Source organism: Bos indicus, chromosome 19 (genome assembly GCF_029378745.1).
Source record: "Bos indicus isolate NIAB-ARS_2022 breed Sahiwal x Tharparkar chromosome 19, NIAB-ARS_B.indTharparkar_mat_pri_1.0, whole genome shotgun sequence".
Classification (NCBI taxonomy): Eukaryota; Metazoa; Chordata; class Mammalia; order Artiodactyla; family Bovidae; genus Bos; species Bos indicus.
The window spans coordinates 49,273,084-49,296,718 of NC_091778.1; the positions used below are offsets into that span (position 1 = coordinate 49,273,084).

Consider the following 23,635-nt stretch of genomic DNA (forward strand, 5'->3'; position numbering starts at 1 on the left):
CGGGGCGCCTTCCGGGAGCCGTAGACCAGGCCCCGCCCTTCGGCCCGCGCTCTCCGCACTGCGCATGTCCGGTTTTGTTCCCCTCCCCCCTCCGTCAGCAACGGGCCAAGAGGCGGTGGCGGCGGCGGCGGTAGCGAAGGGGGCGGAGAGGGAGGAGCGCGGCGGGACTGGGCCTGGACCGCGCGTACTTCGGGCCGTGAGGTTCTCTCCGAGTCGGCGGTAGCAGCAGCTGCCTCCGCAGCCGCAGCAGCAGGTTTGCGCGAGGTGGGTCTGGACGCGGGGCCGTAACCCCTTGGGGGCACCACAGGCAACTGCGGGGCCTAGTGAGGGCCAGGGAACCGCGGCCTCTCTTAACAAAGAGTCGGCGGAGCTTCCAGGAAGCCGAGGCGCAGGGGCCCGGGGAGGGGTAGGAGTGCGGGACTGAAGACTCAAGGAGCCTTTCGGAGCCTCGTCGCCCTCCTACGGCTCCCGCTTCTCCCACAACTCTTGATGAGGCCCAGTTGGCGGCTTTCCGGAGGCGGCGCTCGCCCGTCCGGGAAGGGATTTGCAGGGTTCTGGGCTTCGGGAGGCATAGGCATGGGGAGGATTCTGATCCGAGCCAGCAGCAGTTAGCAGATGCTAGTCTCCAGATCGGGGGACCTGCCAGGCCAAAGTTGCCAAATCTGAAGACAGTGAAAGGCATAGTCGGTGATCTTTGTGTAGTTTTGAGTATATGTGTGACTAGCATCAGCCTCCTCACAAAACTTTTCTATGGCCTGCTAAAGAGCCTTTCTAATGTGGGTAAATAATTTATATGGAGTTGCAAGCTTAGGCACCAATAATATAAGGAAGAACAATCATACTAGTCGAGACTTCGGGGGAATCTTAGCTTTCTTATCACCTTAGCGGAAGCTTTGCCCCCTCACCCCTTTGGGCGGTCATTCAGATTCCTCAGGGTTCCCATACAGTTTGTTTTTTTGTGAATGATCTTTGTATATATCTGTTTTCTGTATACACACCACCGAACTCCTAAAGAGCAGAGATGCTGTTTTAATTCGCTTTAACTTTCCAGAGCCAAGCCCAGTGGAAGGTCTTTGACACCAGAATTCATGTTTAGACTTTAAGTGGTGAAGGAAAAAAAATGTATGTTGTGTTTTCCTGTACCCAGATGGGACATACTATGGCCTAATATGCAGTTCATTCACTCAAGAAATATTTTTGTTGATAACTTCTGTGTGCCTATTCCCTACCAGTGTGCTTGGTTTGTGACCCTGACCCTCATGAAACGTTGTAGTGAGGTAAAGAGAGAAAACAAATATATAAATTATACTGTATGTTAGAAGATGGTTAATGCTTTAGGTGAAAAAAAATAAAGCTGAAGAGAGGAATGGGGAGATGTTGCCTTTTTAAACAGCATGGTCAGGGAAGTGTTTACAGACAAGCTGATGTTTAAGTGGACTAGATAAGGAGGTGAGGGAGTGAGCCCACCTAGTTTCTGGAGGAATGATCCTTCCAGGCAGAGGAACCAGCAAGTATAAAGACCTTGAAGAGGACAATGCTGGCTTGTTAGAGGAACAGTTACAAGACCAGCATGTTTGGAGTACTGTGAGCAAAAAGGAGGAATTATTAGGAGATAAGGTCAGGGAAGGGAACAAGGCGTTGCAGGGAGCACCAGATAACCAGGACCTTTTAGGCTGTTGTGAAGATTTCATTTTTCTTCTGCCTGAGATGGAAACTGAGAGTTTTGAGCAGGGGAATGGTAAGATCTGACCTACACTGTTAATAATTCAGTGCAATTTGTGGAAGAGTACAGTTCTTTATGTTTTAGTTTTATCACATCTTTATGTAATCAGCTCTTAGTTTCTTTAAGCTGGCAGAGAGAAAAGAGATGCTTCTAAAACAAGTGTAATCTAGCAGTTACTTATTTTGGCTTTAGAAGAATGTGTTGAAATTCTTGGGTTTTGTACAGATTCTTGCTAAATAATCAGATTTATAGTGTGTGAGTTATTCTCAAGGCAGATTATTAGATAGAGTAGATGGTGATCAACTGTCACTAGAAATCTTACTCCTACTCCAAAAACACAATGTTAATGATAATGAAAAAGTAACATTTTATAATCATTTGTTTTTAGTCCACTATTTTTAAAGTCATTTATATCTTATTTTCCACCATTTCTCAAAACATAAACTAGCCAAATTATCTTCCTTATGTTCCTACACTTATTCTACTTTCCTAGACTTTGCTGTTTCTAGCTTTCCTCCTTGCATCATACTTCTCTACTCAGCTTATATCTTTCCGTGTTAAAAAAAAAATAAAAAACTCATCTTCTGGGTTCTAGCTCTCTTTTGAAACCTGTCCCCATTTGTCAACTTGTAGTGATCTCTGACATTTTCAGTGTCATATGGCACCAGGGTATGGAATCTCTAAGTTGAAAGAAACTTGAGAAGTCTTAGCTTGATATTCTCCATTAACCAGTGGAGAGATTGATTTCTGGGGAAAAAAAAAATAATGATAAACATGACAGCTAATACACATTGTGCACCATTTGCCAGGTTTTGTTCCGGGTGTATTTTTGTATGTGAATTCAGTTTTTCACACCAACCCTATGAAGTAGGTGATAGTCTCACCATCTTAGAGACGAGCAAAGTAAGGCCGGAGAAGCTGAATAACTTCCAAGAAGTTCACATCAAGTTAGTTGGCAAAGCCAGTGTTTAAACATAGGCAGCTTGCCTCCATGGTCTGTGCTGCTTTACTGTGCTGTTAAGATTTTCTACTAAATCACATTTTAGTGCCTAAAACGGTACCAAGCAGGTATTGATACTTTATGCTGTCCTTAATTTTTCTCGTTGGCCAAGTTGTGAATCTCCCCAGGTCTCCTATATGTTGAATAAATATGAATGATGAGTGTATTCTCTGGAAAACAGAAAAGAAAAAGAAAATGAATAAGCCATAGAGTTTGTAACATGGAGCTGGAGAGAGAAAAAAAGAACACAGATAGTTTTGAATAGATGTTGGGTGTTTTAAGACTAGAACAGGAGTTTAATGAAGAAAGTAGCTTTTCTCTGGGAAATCATATTCATGTCATAGTTCTAGGAGTTGGTATTTGAGATGGGTGTTGAAGGATAGGCTTTGGCAGATAGATAAAATGAGAGATCTGGTGGGAACAGAATGCAGGTTGAGGGAAGAGCATTCACCAGAGTGCATGTAAAGCGGTTCATTGCCACAATGGAGAGTCTCATTCCAGCCTGATTGAGTAACTAGAGAGCTGTTGAATTGAAGGGAATGATGGGATCAGAAGTGTGTGGCCAGAAGGTGAGGGGTCAGGGTCTGGAGAAACCCCGAAGGAGGTTTGAGTGCTCACCCCCTTTGAGTGTGACTTTCCCTAGTTCCAAAATATTAACAAACACCTGCCAAAGAGGTGGGAATTCTTATTTTCTCTTATTGCTATTTATTTCTGACCCACTGTTACTTCAGTTAATACTTTACCTCATAGGGCTGTTTCCCTCACTTCTTGTAGGTTAAGGAAGGGAGAGATGTTACCTCTCAGTACTGGGCACAAAACAGAAGGTGATTATTGGTCTACATAAAACATGTTGGTGATTTCTAAGACCCAACTCATATTGCTGTCTTTAAAGCAAATGCTGATACATTTTGCTTATGGTTCTATTAGCTAATTCTTTTCAAAGTAAATGTTTTATTTTTAAAAACAGTATTTTTTAAAGAGAAAAAATGTAACTGAAATTTCACAAGTATATTTGCATTTTAGAGTAGAAACTGAGGTCTGGACAGCATCATTCTCCCTCATAAACCAGATAAAATAACACTCTAAAAATACATGTGTAGTTGAATTCTGATTCTTTGATTTTCAAGGGTGTTTTTTTTTTAACTTGTAAAATAACACATGAAAAATCAAAACCACTTTCAAGTGGCCAGGTCACGGACGCTGAGTACGTCCACACTGTTTTGCTACCGTCAGCACCACAGTGTCCACAGAACTTCTTTCATGTTAGAAAACTGAAACTCTGCCCCCATTAAGCAGTAACTCCCCATCCTCTCTCCTCCTAATTCCTGGCAACCACCCTTCTACTTTGCTTCTGAGTTTGACTAAGTACCTCATGTAAGAGGAATCATACCATATTTGTCCTTTTGTGAGTGGCTTATTTCTTTTATTTATTTCTGGCTGGACTAGGTCTTCGTTGCTGTGTCCAGGCTTTCTCTAGTTCTGTAATAGCGAGGGCTACTCTCTAGCTGTGGTGTGTGGGTTTCTCATTGCGATGGCTTCTCTTGTTGCAGTTTCCAGGCTCTAGGCCCGAGGGCTTAGTTGCCTCAGGGCATGTGGAATCTTCCCGGACCTGGGATCAAACCTGTGTCCCCTGCATTGGCGGGTAGATTCTTATCCTCTGTATGACCAGGGAAGTCCAGCTTATTTCCTTAACTTGACGTCCTTAAGTCTCATCCGTGTTGTAGTGTGTGTCAGAATTTTCTTCCTTTTTAAGTCTGAGTACTACTGCTATGTATTTATCTTGCCACATTTAGTTTATTCATCCATCTGTAGACACTTGGGTTGCTTCCACCTTTTGTCTTGTGAATAATGCTACTTGGAACATGGGTGTAACAAATGTCTGTCCCTGTTTTCAGTTCTTTGGGGCATATACTCAGCCAGGAGAGGAAATGCTATATCATATAGTTCTATGGTTTTTTAATAAGCCACTATAAAGGGAGCTTTGAGAAGACCCATGAATGGTGGACTACATTAATTTTTTAATGTCCTCACTATGTTTTGACTTCCTTATTAACTATTGAGTAGATTTCTCTTCTCCAGTGTTTGCCTAGAGAATGCAAATTACTTTCATTGACTTATAACCTAAGCAGAGGAGGGCTCATTAAAAAAAAAAATGATAAAACCAAATAGAGATGAGGTTGGCCATCTTGTGCTTCTTATATCTGCTACAGTCCCTCAGACCTCTGATTGTTGAGGACCTGTAGCCATACACGTGGACTAATAGTAGGAAAACGGTTCAAGAAAGTCAAAATCAGTGGTATCTGAGGATGACCTGGCTTAGATTTCATCAGGACAGCTGGTTGGCTAGATAGCAAGGCTTATAATAATAGGAGCTGATGGATTTCACAGATACTGGGATGAATTTTGAAGAGCCTGATATTTATCCATTCAACGAAAAATTTTTGAGTACTGTGTACACCAGGCACTAAAGATACTATGTTGGACAAAACAAGAAAGTCCTTGCCCACGTGGCGCTGACATTCTAGTCAGTGGGTTGTAGAAAGCACAATTGTTTGGCATTGCTGGAGACAGTTAATTGGGGAACATGGGCAGTGTGACCTAGATCACACTAGTGAAAGGTGTGGGGGCACTTAAGGGTTCTCAGTCTTTGGGTTGACCCACATCTTGGAAGAGTTAAAGTATTGCATATTTTTAAGCTATTAAGCAACTCTCACCTGCCCAAGGTCATGCTGCTTGCCTGTCTGCAGAAGTTGAATTTTTAAAACCAAGTATTTGATTTATTTCTCTTGTAATTTGAGCCCTTTGGTTATTTAGTGGGATTAATTTATGCCCATCCTTTTCTCCTGTCCTCAGCCTACGGGGAAGTGTTATTTACTCCTTGTTAAAGGTTTTGGTCTTTTCTCTTCAGCTCTCGGCAACACCTTGTTCCTGTGATTTTTCCTGTCATCCTAAATCTTCAGTTTTTCTATTTGTGTTGGCCTTTCCTCTTTAGCATATAAACGTGGTTAGATGTCTTCCTTAAACAAAAGGCAAAATTCCTCTCGTTAACACCTCACACTCTCTTTCACATTGATAAAAGGCCTAGAAAGTAATCTGTACTCCTCTTGGCCTTGTCTTCAGCCTCTACCCCTTACCAATCATCACTTAACCTTTTCCCTACTGCTTCAACAGGGGCTTTTCAGTTCTTAGCCCGCCGCGCCCCATCCCCCGCCCCATCTCCTCTTTTGTTATTAACATTGGACATTTCTTTCTGCTTGTAAAACTTCGCACCATCTATGTCACTGTTCTCTGCTACCCTCTGTGTCTCTCTCTCTGTTCTTTTTCAGGTTTTCACATGAGCTTCTCTTCCCGATCCTTCCTAAGTATGGACCTCCACTAACACCTCTTTTCTCGCTCTCTCTGCCCTCTTTGCTGGCTTATCTACATTAGTAACCTCAAATGCGGATATCTCATGTGGTACCTAGAACTCCTTCACAGATCTCTCTCTGCACTTACAGACCTTACTTGCCAGCTATCCTGAGTGCTCCCATAGGTACTGTGAACTGATCTCACTTTCTACCTGCTTCTCCACCCGTGACTTTTCTGGGTTTCCATCTCTGTTAATGGCACTGTCATTCACCCAATCTGTAAAAGCCAGAACCCTCCAAAATTATTCTAGACTCTTCCTTCTTCCTCCTCCTCCTTCCTCCTCCTCAGCTTCCACGTCTGATTTGGTCATTCTCCCCAGTTGATTCTTCCTCGTAAATACCTCAGTAAAACATCAGATCTACACCCCGCCCTTCCTCATAGCCACTTCCTTAGTTTTGTAGTACCTTGTTGTGGTTTATCTACATTTTTATGATAATGTCCTAACCACTTTCCTTGTGTCCCAACTTTTCATGCCATCTCTCATCTGATGTCTCTAAAATGGTGATCCAAAACATGTCCTCTTTTTTGCTTAAAATTAATGATTCCTTACAGCTGGCAGAGTATATTTTTGTATGGTGTATTCTTAGCATAGTACACCAACCCTATATCTGGGCCGTTTGTCTTTCTGAACATGTGCATGCAACTTTCCCAAAAGTCCTAGAGAACTCTAGCTGCACTGAACTATTTCCAGTCCTTTGTGGTAGCATTTACAGTTCTTTGATCTAAAATTTCTCTCTGGCACTTCTTCCCTGGTCTAATACCTCTTCAGGTTTAAAAAATTAACACCACTGTCATCTCCAGAAAAACTGCCTTGTCCCCCATTCATGGTAGGTTGGGTACTCTTCTACTGGGCCATCAATGAATGCGCTTTCTGTAATACCTCTACACATCATTTCTTTTTGTAAGCTGCCTAAAACTACACTGAATTCCTTGAGAATGGGACTGTATCTTTCATAGATAAATGCCCAGCGCCCAATACAATGCCTGAACTTTCTCAACAGGCTTTCAATAAGCCATGAGATTGTTCATGTAATTCTTAAAATCTACCAACGTTTGTTTTTTCCATCCTTCCTTTACCTATTTCAATGGCTTGTTTATTATTAGATTTTTATTATGCATTATATACAGAAGGAAAAGGGATAAAATTCAGAATCCAAAATTTAATGGATTAATTACTAACAGCCTCTTATTACGCATTATATACCCTAGGGAAAAGGTTAAAATTCAAAATCTGTAATTTTTGTTGCTTAGGAACAGCTTTTGGAAGGCCAGGCTCACAGATTGGTTAAACAGTACTCTCAGATGCTAAAATTTTCTGGCTTGTAAATCTTCTAACTAAATATCATCTCACTAGAATTATGTTGATTCCTCTTAAGGAATTCCAGAAGAAGGCAAGAAATGGTCTTAATTATGTTTGAGTGAGCTATTACTTATTAAGTGCTTTCCCTAACCGTGAATATTTTCTACGAAAGGTCCAAAATGAGTACAGACAGTCCCTACCTGGAGCTGAGGGTAGAGATTGACGTAGCATAGATCCAATTCAATACTAAGCAGACTGAACCAAGTACTGTGTAACAGCAGTAAAACAGAACCGTGAGCGGGGTATAGAACCAGAAGAGCAGAGCATATTGTTCCTGTTCCTAGTCACTTCAACAGTGCCATCGTAAAAAGCAGTTTTTGAAACTCTTTTCACATTGACTTCAGAGTCTTTTATAAAAATATAAACTTTTCTTATTAATGGTAGACTTTAATACCATTATTAAAAGAGAAAAAAAGTAAAATTCAAATGATTGGTATTAACATTTTGATAAATAGCCCTCCAGCTGTCTTGGTACAGGTACACATTTTTACATTGAATCATACCACCAGCCTTGTTTTATGCCCTTACCATGTTACTCAGTGTATAATGGACACTTGTCCATAAATGTGAAACTTCAAACGCACTTTCCCTTTGATAAGCAGTTGTGTTTTTAAAAAATTGAACCTAAGGAAATAATAAAGAGTATAGACAAAGACACAGGATATGTTTCACAACTTAAAAAAAAAAAGAAACAGAAGTAGAGAAGTGTATTTATTCACATAGTCATGTGTATCATAAGGTGAAGAAATCAATAAAACAATTTGTACAGTATGGTTTCAGTTTTGATCTTAAATTGTGTGTGTGTATACACACGCATAGAAAAAAAAAGCAAAATATATCAACAAAATTGTGTATCTGGGAGAGGAGTTTCAGGTAGTGTTAAATTTTGTTCTTTTTTGCTTTCTGAGTTTTCTGCTGTTCTGTGAAACTTAGGTAACTTGTTTCATTAAAAAGTTTTTTGAAACCAAGACTAATAAGATAAAAAGTTTTATTTTTAAATGAGTTTGAATGATGCTCAGGAGATTTCTTTGTAATCTTTAACAGTAGGCTAACTGAATAAGATATTCAACTGGCAATCGAATCTTTTTGAAGGGTATGATATTAAATACTGAATTCCTGTTCCAATTGAGAGCTCAGTAAAATAAATTACGGTGTCTTCGGTGTTTTAGGAAATGTGACTGTTTCAAGGGGAGAGGAAGGGAGTTCAAGAGGGAGAGGAGTGTATGTGTGTGTAAAAGTATGACTGATACCCGGAGAGAAAGGGGGCTCAAGATGGAGGGGAGGGGGTGTGTGTGTGTGTGAAATTATGATCGATTCCCATCGTTGTACAACAGAAACCAGCAATTTTGTGTACAACTTTACACAAAATTGTAAAGCAGTTATCTCCCAATTAAAAAATGTGTATCAAAAAACAAGAAAATGTGACTGTTTTATTAAGGTTCAGTTCAGTTCAGTCGCTCAGTCGTGTCCGACTCTTTGCGACCCCATGAATCGCAGCACGCCAGGCCTCCCTATCCATCACCAAGTCCCAGAGTTCACTCAAACTCAAGTCCATCGAGTCGTGATGCCATCCAGTCATCTCATCCTCTGTCGTCCCCTTTTCCTCCTGCCCCCAATCCCTCCCAGCATCAGAGTCTTTTCCAATGAGTCAAGTCTTCACATGAGGTGGCCAAAGTACTGGAGTTTCAGCTTTAGCATCATTCCTTCCAAAGAACACCCGGGGCTGATCTCCTTTAGAATGGACTGGTTGGATCTCCTTACAGTCCAAGGGACTCTCAGGAGTCTTCTCCAACACCACAGTTCAAAAGCATCAATTCGGTGCTCAGCTTTCTTCACAGTCCAACTCTCACATCCATACATGACCACAGGAAAAACCATAGCCTTGACTAGACGGACCTTTGTTGGCAAAGTAATGTCTCTGCTTTTGAATATGCTGTCTAGGTTGGTCATAACTTTTCTTCCAAGGAGCAAGCATCTTTTAATTTCATGGCTGCAGTCACCATCTGCAGTGATTTTGGAGCCCAAAAAATAAAGTCTGACACTGTTTCCACTGTTTCCCCATCTATTTCCCATGAAGTGATGGGACCGGATGCCATGATCTTCGTTTTCTGAATGTTGAGCTTTAAGCCAACTTTTTCACTCTCCACTTTCACTTTCATCAAGAGGCTTTTGAGTTCCTCTTCACTTTCTGCCATAAGAGTGGTGTCATCTGCGTATCTGAGGTTAGCATATTGCATATCTGAAGTCCAAAGTTAAAATTTTTTTAATTGAAGTATAATTGATTTACAGTGTTGTGCCAATCTTTTTTGTACCAAAATTAAAATTTTAATTGAGAGGCAAATGTTTAAAATTGTAGGTAAAGGTTGGAAGAGACATGAACATCAGTGGGCTGTTCACTTTTATATAAAGTTAAATTTGTCCATGTGTCTTGTTCCTAACAGATCAGTCCCTGACACCATGAACTGGAATAAAGGTGGCCCCGGCACCAAGAGGGGCTTTGGCTTTGGCGGTTTTGCCATCAGTGCTGGCAAGAAGGAGGAGCCGAAGCTCCCGCAGCAGTCCCATAGTGCCTTTGGGGCAGCCAGCTCTGCTTCTGGCTTTGGAAAGTCGGCTCCACCCCAGCTCCCTTCTTTCTACAAAATTGGTTCTAAACGGGCCAATTTCGATGAAGAAAATGCGTAAGTGGTAATAATATCTGGTAATTTAGCAAGGTTAGTCTTTGAGGTATTCATTCCATCAAAAAAATTGAAGCAAAAAAACCATTTGTTTCTCAAATAATAACGACTTCTTAAATTGGTTATCTCACTGAATTGCATTGTTCCTAACAAGTTAAATTGTTACATTCACTCATTCCCAAGGAATATAATACTTGTGTGGTCCTTTATTTTTCCTTGTTCCAAAATGGATTTGAGGCCATTGAAACCTAAATACGGCTAAAGTGTTTTGTTTAAAATTGAATTATTTAATTTACATGGTTTTTGATGTTCTTCACTGAAGTTTTTTATTTAAAGCATAGAAGTTGTTTGGTAAACACAGGCAGTTATCAGAACTGGTAGAGACATAGTTTGACTCAACACTGAAGTCCTTAAAACTGTTAAACTGTTGTGTTGTAACATCTTACAGTGGTAGGAAAATCTCAGATTTTTGCTCACAGTTCTCAGGAACCATATTTACCAGTTACCTTTTGTAACATGATTGTCTAATAAAGTGATTGTTGAAAAGCTGGGGTTTGAAAGTTTGAGCTCTAATTCTTTACAGATTTTAAGTTCTTTTTTTTTTTTTTTTTTTTGCCAGATCTAAAGAAATGTTGTATTGCTATTATTTCTAGCCTGGTCGTTACACTGTTGAGCTTTTTTTTTTTAACCTTCAAGATCACAGTTTTTAACGTATTTAGCAGCATTTTAAAAAATTGGTATATTATTTAGCAATTAAGTTCATAAGTAAGTGTTTAAGATTTAGCAAAGTCCAGGATCATTATTCTAGAGACCAGTTTACCAGCTCAGGGATACATTAAATGAAACTATTGTATAGAGAAATATGCATTTGTGTGTGTGTGTATAGCATGTAAGAATGGTTAGAGCTTTTAAAATGAAGACTTGAAATGCTTTGAAGTTTAGACTGTAGTTTTGATCTCTTTAATATTCTGTTGTATTACTCTTTCATTTAATTCTGAGATAAGCTCTAAACAGTATTTTTGTTTTGTTTTAGTGTATAGCTATATCAATATTCTTTTCTGGGATATCTGTTAGAGGGAAAGTGGTACTTTTTCCAGATGTTGAAGTTGTTTTCTGAATACGTAACACAGTATGGTGAGGAAGTGTGGTTCGTGTACAATGTTATGTTAGTTTTGAGTGTACAACAGAGTGATTCACAGTTTTTAAAGGTTATTCTCCTTTTATAGTTATAAAATAATGGCTATACTCCTGAGCATTTATTTTCAATTCTAGAAGTTTTTTTGTTGGTTCTTAGAAAATAGCCCAGAACTTTTTAAGAACATCTCTAGCCTTATGAATTTAATCTCTAAAAGTTTTTAAAGTGTGGTGAAAAATAAACTAGGCTTTTGATATTTCATACAAAAGTATTTTTTCCATAGCATGCTTTAATATTTGCTGTATCTGTTCAACAGTGATATGCTGTTGATAATTTTGTATTGGAAACTCATCCCTTTTGACAGAACTGGAAATGTAATTTTTAGCAGACAGTACTGAAATGGAGAATCTGCTGTGGTTTTTTTGCCATATTAGAATTTGGCATATATCAAATGATACTTAATAATTAAGTCCTAAGCCTAAGGACCAAAATCTGTTAATGGTAACATACATACCATAATAAAAATTTTGTTAAATGAAAGATTCACCCACCCCCAAATTAAACATTCACTTTATCAATCATGAATCTTAATTTTCAGATATTTTGAAGATGAGGAAGAAGATTCTAGCAACGTTGATTTACCTTACATTCCTGCTGAGAACTCACCTACCCGCCAGCAATTCCATTCCAAGCCAGTAGACTCTGACAGTGATGATGATCCCTTAGAGGCATTCATGGCTGAAGTGGAGGCAAGTATCAACTCTGTTACGTTAACATCTTTAGCAATTAGAAACAGGTCAGATTAACCTAGTGCTTCAGTCCTCAGAATTTGTTTATTGGCCCTTTGTTGAGAGAATTTTGCTCTTGTATTCCATAGTTTCTTAAATATACTTCCATGGCCCTGTAGCATTTTCAGAGATGATTGGTGCCTAGGAATGTGAACTGTAGCCCTTGAACATAGTGGCTCAAGTGTGCGTGTGTGTAGTATGTTCTATTTTAATAATTCTTGGTTTAGTCTTAAATGGAGTGAATACTATCTTACTCAATCTAGCTTTTATTGAATACATATTTATGTAAGGTAATTAAACTTAAGGAATTTGCTAAAATTACAGATTCTGTATTCCGTACTTCTGGTGTTTATTTCTTTTTATCCATGTTCGTGACCTTGCTGTAGAAAATGAGACTTGTGACCTCTTCCTCCTTAAAACTCTTCTCACTAGGCTTTTTGTGATTTTGTATTTTTTTCTTTTCTCCCATGTCTCTGACTTTTCTATTTAATTACTTTGTATCATGAAGAATTTCAAACACATAAAGTAGAATAATAAGATGAGTTCCCATATGCCCTTCACCCTGCTTTATCAGGTAACACTTTGGCCAGTCTTTTGTTATCTGACACCTCCCACCCCCTTTTACATTATTTAAAGTAAATCTCTGACATATCATTTCATCTGTTGGTATTTCTATGTCTATAACTCTTAAAAAACAACTACCATGTGATTACACCAAAAAAAAAGTCCTTACCTAGCCATGTGACTGTATCTGTCATTCTTGTGATTCTCTTCCAGTTTCTCATATGATTCTGCTACAGTTCTCTTTATTAATGTGCTGTCTTCAGGTTTTATACATTCCTTAGTGATCTCACCCACTTCCAAAATTAACTTCTGTGTGAATAAATTAATATCTTTAGATCCATAGTCTCTCTTTAGTTTCAGCTCTGCTTTTCTAGAAACATATTGGCTATTTTTACATGGATGTGTTCCCCTGGTCCCTTTAACTTTTTTTTTTTTTGGCCCCAATAAATAGCTTGTGGAATTTTAGTTTCTTAACCTGTGATTGAGCCCTGGCTCTCCACAGTGAAAGCACAGTCCTAACCACTGGACTGCCAGAAAATTCCCAAATTGGCTTTAATTTCTTCCTTCAAATAGCCCCTCTTTTTTTTTCAATTTTATTAAGGTATAGTTGATTTACAGTGTTGTGTTAATTTCTTCTGTACAGCAAAAAGTGACTCAGTAATTGACTGAAAAATTTCATGTACAGAGGAGTCGCCGGCTATAGACCGTGGGGCCGTAAAGAGTCAGACGCGACTTAGCATAGCACACAGCACATATACTCATCAAAGATACTGGCCTATACTTTTATTTTTTGGTAGTGTCTTTGTCTGGTTTTGGTTTCAGGGTGATAGTGGCTTCATAGAATGTCTTTGGGAGTGTTCCTTCCTCTGTGGTCTTTTGGAAGAGTTTGGGAAAGATCAGTGTAAGTTCTTTGTATTTTTGGTAGAATTCCCCAGTGAAGCTACCTGGTCCTGGACTTCTGTTTGTAGGGAGTTTTTTAATTATAGATTTTATTTAATTTCTTATGTTTGGTCTGTTCAGTTTACCTGTTTCTCTTCTTCATTCAGTTTTGGTGGGCTGCATGTTTCTAGAAAGCTGTCCATTTCTTCTAGGTTGTTGGATTTGTTGGCATCTAATTGTTCATAGTATTCTCTTATGGCTTTTTTGTGGTTGTTGTGATTTCTTCTCTTTCATTTATTGTTTGGGTTTTCTCTCTCTTTCTCTTTTTTTTTTTTTTCTTTTTTGCTGTGTGGTATGTGGGATCTTAGTTCCCTGACCAGGGATGGAACCTGTGCCCCCTGTATTGGAAGGCAGAGTCTTAGCTACTGGACTGCTGCGGAAGTCCCTTCTTTTTTTTTTTCTAGTAACTGATCAAGCATGTTCATGTCTTGCTTTATTTATTCCTCAGAATAACAAAGGTGAATAGGCAGAAAAACTATATAAAACTTCTTAACTGATAAAAAAAACTGAACCCTGAGATAATCCAGATCACTTCTCCAAACCACATTGGTACTGTGTGGCAGAGCTGGGATGCAGATCTGATTTTTCTTGCTTAGTAGTCCTGAGAACTAGCTCTTGCAGAACATAGTACTGCCTTCCTCTCATCATTTGCCAGCTTCTGTCAGTCTTTACAGTATCTCTTGTATCTGTTTCTGTTTCCATTATGGTCATCTTCCCCTCTACCTTAACTCTTACCTGGTCTAAATTAATTCCCTCCTTTCTTTAGGCTCTCTGCTCTCCTATTCATGTAGTGGACAGCTACAGAGTAATTGGGCTGAAGCGTGTTTCTTGTCATATTACTCCTCTTACTCAGAAACTGTCGCTTCATTGTTTATGAAGTAAAGTCCTTCTAGATTCCTCAGTTACTTGTTACCTGAAGTCTTCAGCCAGAATTCATCTCTCCTCTGAGGAAGCAGGGGGGGAAAAGAATCCAGTAAAGATGTGGTTTTGTTTGGTGTAAACGATGCTTTTTAAAAATAGGAGCCAACATTTTTTAAGATCCGGAGATTTTTGTCTAAAAGATCAGTCTCCTGAAAAGTGAAAAATGTGGCAGGACTGGGACTGCATTCGTGTGTGGCACAAAACAGGCTGTTGCTGACAAAATAACTGCCTGCTTTGGGCAAGGCAGGCTTTTTCTACTTCGCCCATCAGTCCCTGTTGTCTTCTTGACACTGAGGCCATCGCTTAGAGCCTTTTACCGTCATATTTGTGTTATAATTTTCTTATAGTGGAGAAGTAGATTTCCTGAGTGTGGGTCTGTTGTCAAATATCCGAAAATAAAACTCAGGGCTATGTGTTTAAAAGAAAAATTAGAGCATCCTTCTTTAGAATATTCAGGGCTTCCTCTGGTGGCTCAGTAGTAAAGAATCTATCTGCCAAGCAAGAGATGTGCATTTGATTCCTGGGTCAGGCAGATCTGCTGGAGAGGGAAATAGCAACCCACTCCAGTATTCTGGCCTGGGAAATCCCATGGACAGAGAAGCCTGGAGGGCTACAGTCCGTGGGGTCACAAAGAGTCAGACACAACTTAGCAGCTAAACAAAAACAACTTAGTAAAATGCAAGCAAAACATGTCCGTGTCAGAAGTATAGAACTTTCCTTATCTTGCCTCACTTCATTCATTGTGAAATTGCTACCCATTGAGTATTTTGGGTTTCCCACCTTTGATTTAGAATAAATTACTTTCCAAAGAGTGTATACCTAAAAAGTAGCAGAGCCAGGATTCAACTCCAAAGCCCATGTTCTTTTTGCTGTATCATTCAGCATCTGAGTTCTTGTGTTGTGTATTTCTGCATAATGCTTACCAGAACTACTCAGAACATACCTGTGCTTTGCAAGATGGTAGCAATTTTGTAAATACAGTGTGTTAAATGATTCTTTCTAGAAGTAAAGGCAATGGATAAATGGTTTGTTTTGTTTGAGATATCATATACATATTGGTTTAGGTTTTTTTTTTTAATCTTCTTGATACATGGACATTTCCCAAAGGGCTGTGTTTCTCATTATTTTTTCAGATCCCTAGTGATGAATTAGAATAAAAATCAACTCTTGATTTTTGAGGTTTAAATTTAGATTTAATTTTTGGTAGTGCAAACTGGCATAGCCCTTTTTGAGTAGGAGTATCCAAGAATGGTCCAAATTCTCTTGCTTGGAATTTCAAGTAGTTGAAGCTGTTTGGAGGTTAAATCTTTTTGATACAACATCATTCTTCCAGATATTTTCTGCTGTAGTATCCAAAGGCATTTTGCTGATTTTCGGACGGAGAGATTGGATGTTATCTGATCTTGGGGAGAGTGTTGTTGCCAAGGTATTGCATTAATGCAAATCAAAGAAGTCAGAAAAACTCACATTGCTTTACAACAAAAAACAGTTAGCAGAATGCGTTTTAACCTTGGCGAAAAGTAGTTTATTCTTCTACCCTTGATTTTCACGTGTATAAAGCAAAGAATTAATTTAGATCAATAATTATCAATTTGCTATATAAAAATTACCTATGAAAAATGGGAAAAGTACATGTATTTCACATGTAAGTGGGGTGGACATGTAAGTCCACCCCAAAGGGTTCTGATTTAGTAGATTTATTTGTTGTTTTTCCGTTGCTAAGTCGTGTCTGACTTTGAACCCCTGAACTACAGCATGCCAGGCTCCCCGTCCTTCACTGTCTCCTGGAGTTTGTTCAAACTCATGTCCGTTGTCAGTGATGCTGTCTGTCCAGACACCTCATCCTCTGTTGTCCCCTTCTCCTGCCCTCAGCTTTTCCCAGCGTTAGGGTCTTTTCCAGTGAGTCAGCTTTTCCCATCAGGTGTCCAAAGTATTGGAGGTTCAGCATCAGTCCTTCCAGTGAATATTCAGGGTTGATTTCCAGTAGGATTGATTGGTGGTCTTGCAATCCAAGGGACTCTTAAGAGTCTTCCCCAGCACCACAGTTCAGAACACCAGTTCTTGGGTGCTCAGCCTTCTTCATGGTCCAGCTCTCACATCTGTACATGACTATGGGAAAAGCCGTAGTTTTGACTATACGGACCTTTGTTGGCAAGATGATGTCTCTGCTTTTTAATATGGTCATAGCTTTCTTTCCAGGGAGCGAGCGCCTTTTGATTTCATGGCTGCAGTTTACTTAGTGCAAGGTTTTCACCCTAAGGGCATTTAGGGCTGGGTAGTTCTCTGGTGGGCTGTTCTGTGCGTTGCAGGATGGTTAGAGGCATCTGTGGCCTTCACCCACTGGATGTTAGTAACAGCTGCCCCCACCCCAAGTTGTGCCCGCCAAAAAATGTCTCCTGATATTGCCAGATGTCCACGGGGGATAGAATCACCCAAGGCTCAGAACCACCTTTCTAGAGCCAGATACAGAAATCTGCATTTTTTTACTAGCCCCTTTGGTAATTACGGAGAAGGCAATGGCACTCTTTAAAAAAAAAAGTCAATCAAGCATTTTTACTAATTTTTCCACACATGGTATATTTGCAGATAAAAACTATGGAATCTGCATATATAGTCAAGTTTTTAGAACATGGGTATTTCTCTCTAAAAAATAATTGTCAAAAAACAATTTGCATCAGTGCAGTTGTCAAAATGCATAGCTAAAACTGTGATGGTGCTTGTTTGAATCTAAAAATTCTTTATAAAGAAATTTTCCTTTCAATGTTTTTAGTTGGTGATTCCATACGGCCTTTTGTTTCATTAGGATCAGGCGGCTAGAGACATGAAGAGGCTTGAAGAAAAGGACAAGGAAAGAAAAAACGTAAAGTAAGTTGTTTTCTTCTCCTTCAGAAAGGTTACATGACAATTGCTACATTATTGCAAAGCCTGTTCCCCCAAAGTTTATAAAGAAAAATTAAACTGCACAAATGTCCTGACTTAAAGTTATTACCTTAAATAATATTTTTGTAGGTAATAGAGATGACTGCATTTGCATTCTCTTTGGTATTCAACTGTAAATAGTTTTTAGGGAAGCAAGAGAGCATCATTACTAGTTTGGGTTCATTTTTCTGAGTTTTGTCCCCGTAACTAATATAAAATAGGTTTATGCATATGTGATTGATTTTTAAGATGTAACCGTAATTATATACAAAAAACTATGTATATTATTAATAAATAATAAAATCTGATTTGAGGGCGACATGCTTTAGCATCTAGTCAGAGCTTGAAATACTTTTATTTTCTAGGAAAGAGAATTCTCCTCTTTCCCTTGCTGAACATACTTTTGTTAAGGCTTTTGCTACCAAGCACAGGCAGGCAGGTTGGACTTTGCCCTCTGCTTGGCAGTCAGTGCTCAGCCCCTCCCCAAGGCTCCTGTGCCAGACGGAGGGTCTGCCCTCGCTTGGGTGCTTATTTTGTGTTGTGTTCCCTTCCAGCTACCCTCCACTGGTGGTGTTGCTTGCCCTAGGGATAGCAAGTGCTCTAGGGTAGGCAGAAAGTCTGATTAAAAAGCAATGGTTGTGGGAATTAAGCAACTATACTTTCATAGTTCCTGAGAGATGCAAGTGGAGAAGGTCCACTTCTCCACATGAACTGTTTTAGTCCCAGATTTTAAAAAGAGTTGATGTAGTTTTTCTCCCTGTCCCTGAGGATTTTGGCTGAATGCAGTTACTCAGAGCTAAAAACTCTGGGGCACCTTAAGGCAGTTGTGACCATCTTTAGTGTATACCAAATGCAGGTGTTCTTCTTGTTTCTGCTTTTAATACAAAATCCTTTTCACAACTGCATTGTGTTTGTTGTGTGGGATATACAAAGCTAGGGCCCTTGGGTATCTCTTCACAAGTTTTTACTCCCTATATTCTTGTTAGTATTGATATATTTGATGTTTCTAGGGGTACCACATCATCCCATTCAAAAGAAATGCAAACTGCAGCTTATAGTGTGAAATCAGACATGCGTGGTGGATGGATGGCTTCCAGTGTGCTTACTGCTACTTTGTTATTGTTAGTGTTGAGAGTTCCTGTCCTGTATGGAATTCAACACTAATGTGCTATAAGTATGGAGCTGGGTATGTGGAACATTTGCAGGGAAGTTTGTTTCTCCGCTTGTTTTTCCAGGGGTATTCGAGATGACATTGAAGAGGAAGATGACCAAGTGAGTTCCTATGCAGTATTTCTATCTTTTACTTTCACCCCACAAAGTCTGTCCTGGGGACAAGCTAGAGCTTGTCTTCACTGAAATGGCCATTCCTGACGTTCAGCAGGGAATGTCATTTGACTTGCTCCTTTTCTACCTGTGTGACCAGTTGGTAATATAAAGATTCATGTGGCTTTCCCCCATGTTGAAGATGGAAATTTTGGTCAAGTACGATATCACAAATAAAGATGAGCTTTACTCAGCGTGATTTTTTTTAATCCAAAATTAATGTTTATTCTGATAAATCAAGAAGTAGAATAGTGTGGGATCTATAGACAACCTCTCGTAACACCTAACCTTGACCTGTTTCTAAGGGTTCTGTTTGTGATTCTTGTGTTTCAAGATGGAACATTCGTTAAATGACAGTCCTTTAGTATTTTTTCCCCATTCAGTTGTGGGATGGAGAGAAGGGACCCAGAGTGAGCCCTTTCTAGGTTGGTGACCCTTCTAATCAGTGTCAGCTTCCAAACTTGGATTGGTAAAGCCACAGCATGTGTTCCACAGCTCTCAGCAGGGTAGGTAGTAGACACTCCACCCCAGGAAGGCTGTGGAACTGACAGTTTTATAAGTCTTCTGTTAAGCAACCTAAATCACTTTAGGGTAGTAACTGTCTCATTTCCTCTGATTGTCCCTCTGAATACTGCTATTGTTAAAGGAATTGCTAGTAAGAGTCTTATCTTACTGGGTAGGTATGTATACTGTGCAGTCATCTGGTACGCTGTGTGCACTAATTACAGGAGCAAAAATGTTCTGTTATACTTGGGTATGATTATGATCTTGTGCTTTCCTGCAGGAAGCTTATTTTCGGTATATGGCAGAGAATCCAACTGCTGGTGTGGTTCAAGAGGAGGAGGAAGATAATTTGGAATATGATAGTGATGGAAATCCAATTGCACCTTCAAAAAAAATCATTGATCCTCTTCCTCCCATTGATCATTCAGAGGTATGGTATTGCTGAATTTGACTCTTCTTTCAAGTTGATGCAGTTTTCTCTTTCAAGCTGATGCAGTTTTCTTCAGCTTTAATATTTAGATTTTCCCAATATCAGAGTACTCCTCTGATTCGTACTCCTCATTATGTCATGAGAATATTTCTTTGGAATTTTGTCGTATTTGCCAAGTGATTGAATCAGAAGGTGACTGAATGGTTGAGACTTTGTAGCCTGTACTATTCAAGGTACAGCTGAGTCTCTTGCTCACATTCAGTTTTAAGTGAAAAATTGTATTCAAGCAATTGTACTTGTTTTCCATACCATCACTTACCATCTTCCTTTAACTGTGGGTCCCTGGACCTGCATTTGCTTTTTAATTGCTGTAAATCTTTACTATTTCTCCCAGATCTGGGGCAGATGAAAGGCTGTTCTTAAATCAGGAAAAGGAAATGAGGATATCTGTGTACTCACTTGGGGGAAAAAAATCAGTATTTCATCCAGGTTAAATATCAGACTAGAGCTTGCATGCCCTAGTGATTCTAGATCTAGAGCAGTGGTTTTCAGAGTGTGGTCCAAGGACACCTAGAAGGGTCTTTGCACGGAGTCTACAGAGTCAAAAGAGTTTTCGTGGTAATGCTGAGGTGATTTGCCGTCTTCACTGCGTCGGCATCGGCACTGATGGCTGAAGGCAATGCTGATACCTTAGCCTGAATCGGGACAGTGGTGCCCGTTGTCCCGGTGGTCACTGCCTTCTTCCCTGCCTGACTGTCACAGTACCGAAAATAGAAGCCAGCTTCACGTCAGAGTATCCTTGATGAAACAAAAATTATTTACATTACTCTTACATTCCATGTGACAAAATGGGAAAGGGCAGGTAAACATTTTTATTGCATGCTGAGATATGACAGTTGTCTCAAAGAAAGACACTTAGGTGCTCAAGTTGTGAACTGAGCTGCTGCTAAGTCGCTTCAGTCGTGTCCGACTCTGTGCGACCCCATAGACGTTAGCCCACCAAGCTCCCCCGCCCCTCGGATTCTCCAGGCAAGAACACTGGAGTGGGTTGCTATTTCCTTCTCCAATGCAGGAAAGTGAAAAGTGAAAGTGAAGTCGCTCAGTCCTGTCTCTTAGCGACCCCCATGGACTGCAGCCCACTAGGCTTCTCCATCCATGGGACTCTCCAGGCAAGAGTACTGGAGTGGGATGCCATTGCCTTCTCCCGTGAACTGAGCTAGCTGCTTTTTTTTCATGGGACACCATTTTCACTTAAGAAAATGAATGGCACATCAAGGAAAACAAAAGTGTCTCTTGTCAGTGATAGAGACTCAAGTTTTCATGCAGAAATTAGAATTTGGGACACTGTATTCATCACAGTGAGTTTGACAGCTTCCTCCCTTCCAAGTACTAACCAGGCCCGATCTGCTTAGCTTCCAAGATCAGACGAGATTGGGCGCTTTCAGGGTGGTGGCTATAGGTGACAGCTTTCTAATCCTTAAAGTCTGTTGATAATCAGCCATGAAATGTGTATTTTTTTAATTACACAGTGAAATGTCTTGGATGATCTTCAAGCCATCTCAGTGAACCAGTATTTTCAGAGAGCCAATGCATGATGTTACAGAATCATGCATGAGTAAAGGCCCCATTCAAAGTGCAGGATAGACCCATGAATTATAGTGTGACAAAATGTGAAAATTCGTCCATATGGTTTTGGATTACACAATGAAAATAACCTTTAAGAAATGTGTACCTGTCAAGGTTGAGTGTAGTGTCAAGAGTAAAAGTCTGCAAGCATCTGAAAAGGTTATTAATAAATATTCTTTTTCCCTTTTCCAACTACATATCTTTGGGAGGCCAGGTTTTCTTCCTTGGCTTTAATCAGAACAACACATTGCAACAATTTGAATGCAATAGAAAATAATAAGATTTGGAAAAATGTGAAATAGTATTATAAAATAAAAGTTATCTTTATTAAAGCATATATGTTAAAGTGTCATGAGGTTTGCTATTTTAACATGAATTATAAATTTACAAATTTTCTTTTTTTAATACAATAAATAACGGTAGATAATAACCATTTTTAAAATCAAATCTCATTGTATTTCTGTTAAGTGTAGAGGGTACCTGAGACCAAAAAGTTTGAGAGCTACTGGTCTAGACTAGAGTGTGGGTTATATTCAGTTCTTTAGATTTTCCTTTTGCGCAGCTGTTAACCACTTAAGCAGTTGGCATTTTACATGTGGCAAATGAAGCTACCTAAATGAAATCTATCTAGGAGGCTGCATCCGTGATAAAGAGTGAAAATATAATAAGGAAACAAGTACAAGTATTTGAAATAGTTGTCTAATAAGATATTTGAGATACTTGACAGAGTACTCGAACTTCATCCTGCCTGGGGTATATCCCATGGTTGTCCTAATGTAATGAGAAGTCTGCCAGGAGAGACCAGAAATGAAGAAAGAATACCCTTTCTTCACATTCTTTTTTTTTTCCCCCTCTTGCTTGGAAACCAAAGGAAAAAAAGTGTGTGTGTAAAAAAACTTCGATATTTGTAGATTTTTGTTAAGACAAAAATTGTTACCCTCATAGAGCTTCTGTTTTGATAAGAGAACTGAAGAAAAGGGCTTGGTGCAGCATTGTGGGGAGCGTAATAAAAGGTCCTGTTAATAATGCTAAAGGAGAACTTAGTTCTTTCTCTTTGTTGATAGTACCATAGAATGATAATTAATTTTAAGCTATATCTAGAATTATGAAGTTTTTGACCACCTATCAAATGCTTAAGTTCTCCTTAAAAAAAAATAGATTTGTTGTAGACATATCATGTCAGAAAGAGAATCATTTAGCCAGATTCATATGTGGTGATATGCTAGTGTTTCATTTTCTTGGTACAGTAAGCTATGAGAGGAGTAGCAGAAACGACTTCTTCCCTCTTTGGAATTGGAAATGCCCGACAGTACATTTTTTTTTAAGTTAACAAAAACATTTCCGTGTTTTTAAAAAGAATGGAACTCCTTAGAAATATTATCAGAGGCCTAGATCTAGGTGAACAGCTTACCGGAAAGCATATTTACATGTTACAGGGTGGAATATCTGAGTCCTTTGGCATTAGAGATTCCTTAGTCTGCATCAAGGCTGTTCAAACAGGAATGGGAAAAAGTTCTGGTTGTACTTTGAGGATTTGTGTCATGAATAAGTGAATTCCTTTTTTCTCTCTAGCTGGTTATGGCTTTACTTGTATAGTATTTGTGAAAGGTGATTTTGCATTAAAATCAAACTTACAGGATCGAATCTTGAATTCTAGACTAACTTTGAATAATTGGACCTGCAGATTGACTATCCACCATTTGAGAAAAATTTTTACAATGAACATGAAGAGATAACCAACCTCACCCCACAGCAGCTAATAGATCTCCGGCATAAGCTCAACCTTCGGGTAAGTCAGCTAGTAAGGCAGAGATTCATATTAATGTTAATTAATTAGTTCAGGGTTAGTATTATTACTTATCCATACTGAAATAATCTTGAATTTCTTCTCCAAAAGTCCTTGAACTGTCTTTGGTAGAGTAATAATTAGACCCCTTGGACTCTGTGTCTTGATTTTACTGTTTTAGTTTTACAGCTATTTTAGGATAGGATTTTTTTTATTTTATGTATACACATGAGTTGCTATATGTATGTGTTCAGTCAGCTTTGTGTAGTTTTTTTAACTGTGTGTTGTGTTGGAACAATAGGTCATATGACCTTAAAACTAATCAGTAAGTGTTTCTGATTGCCATGAGAGCAATGTGCTAATTAAGAACTGTTTTGGGTGGGCTAAAGGCAAGTGGTCCCCATCTTTAGAAAGAGGAGACAAGATTAACTGATGTGAACAATATGGGAAGTCTTAAAATATTTCAAGATTAAGATGCACTTGCTTTTCACATTATATACAGCACGATTTTCTAATTAGATGAAGAAATTAACA

The 23,635-nt window shown here is 39.2% G+C and overlaps 1 protein-coding gene across 3 annotated transcripts in view; it reads left to right on the forward strand.

Annotated features, from left to right (window-relative positions):
• Positions 1-76: 76 nt before the first annotated feature.
• Positions 77-23,635, forward strand: part of DDX42 (DEAD-box helicase 42) — a 35,860-nt gene continuing 12,301 nt past the window's right edge. Inside the window, exons 1-7 of one of the 3 annotated variants that reach the window (XM_019980582.2) lie at positions 77-264; positions 9,933-10,169; positions 11,900-12,050; positions 17,317-17,378; positions 18,668-18,704; positions 19,540-19,689; positions 23,000-23,104. In XM_019980582.2, the coding sequence (XP_019836141.2) occupies positions 9,949-10,169; positions 11,900-12,050; positions 17,317-17,378; positions 18,668-18,704; positions 19,540-19,689; positions 23,000-23,104 (726 nt within the window). In that variant the 5' untranslated portion in view covers positions 77-264; positions 9,933-9,948. Of the gene's footprint in view, positions 265-9,932; positions 10,170-11,899; positions 12,051-17,283; positions 17,379-18,667; positions 18,705-19,539; positions 19,690-22,999; positions 23,105-23,635 lie in introns of those variants that run through there. The other 2 variants (XM_070773746.1, XM_070773747.1) reach the window with 2 other exon arrangements.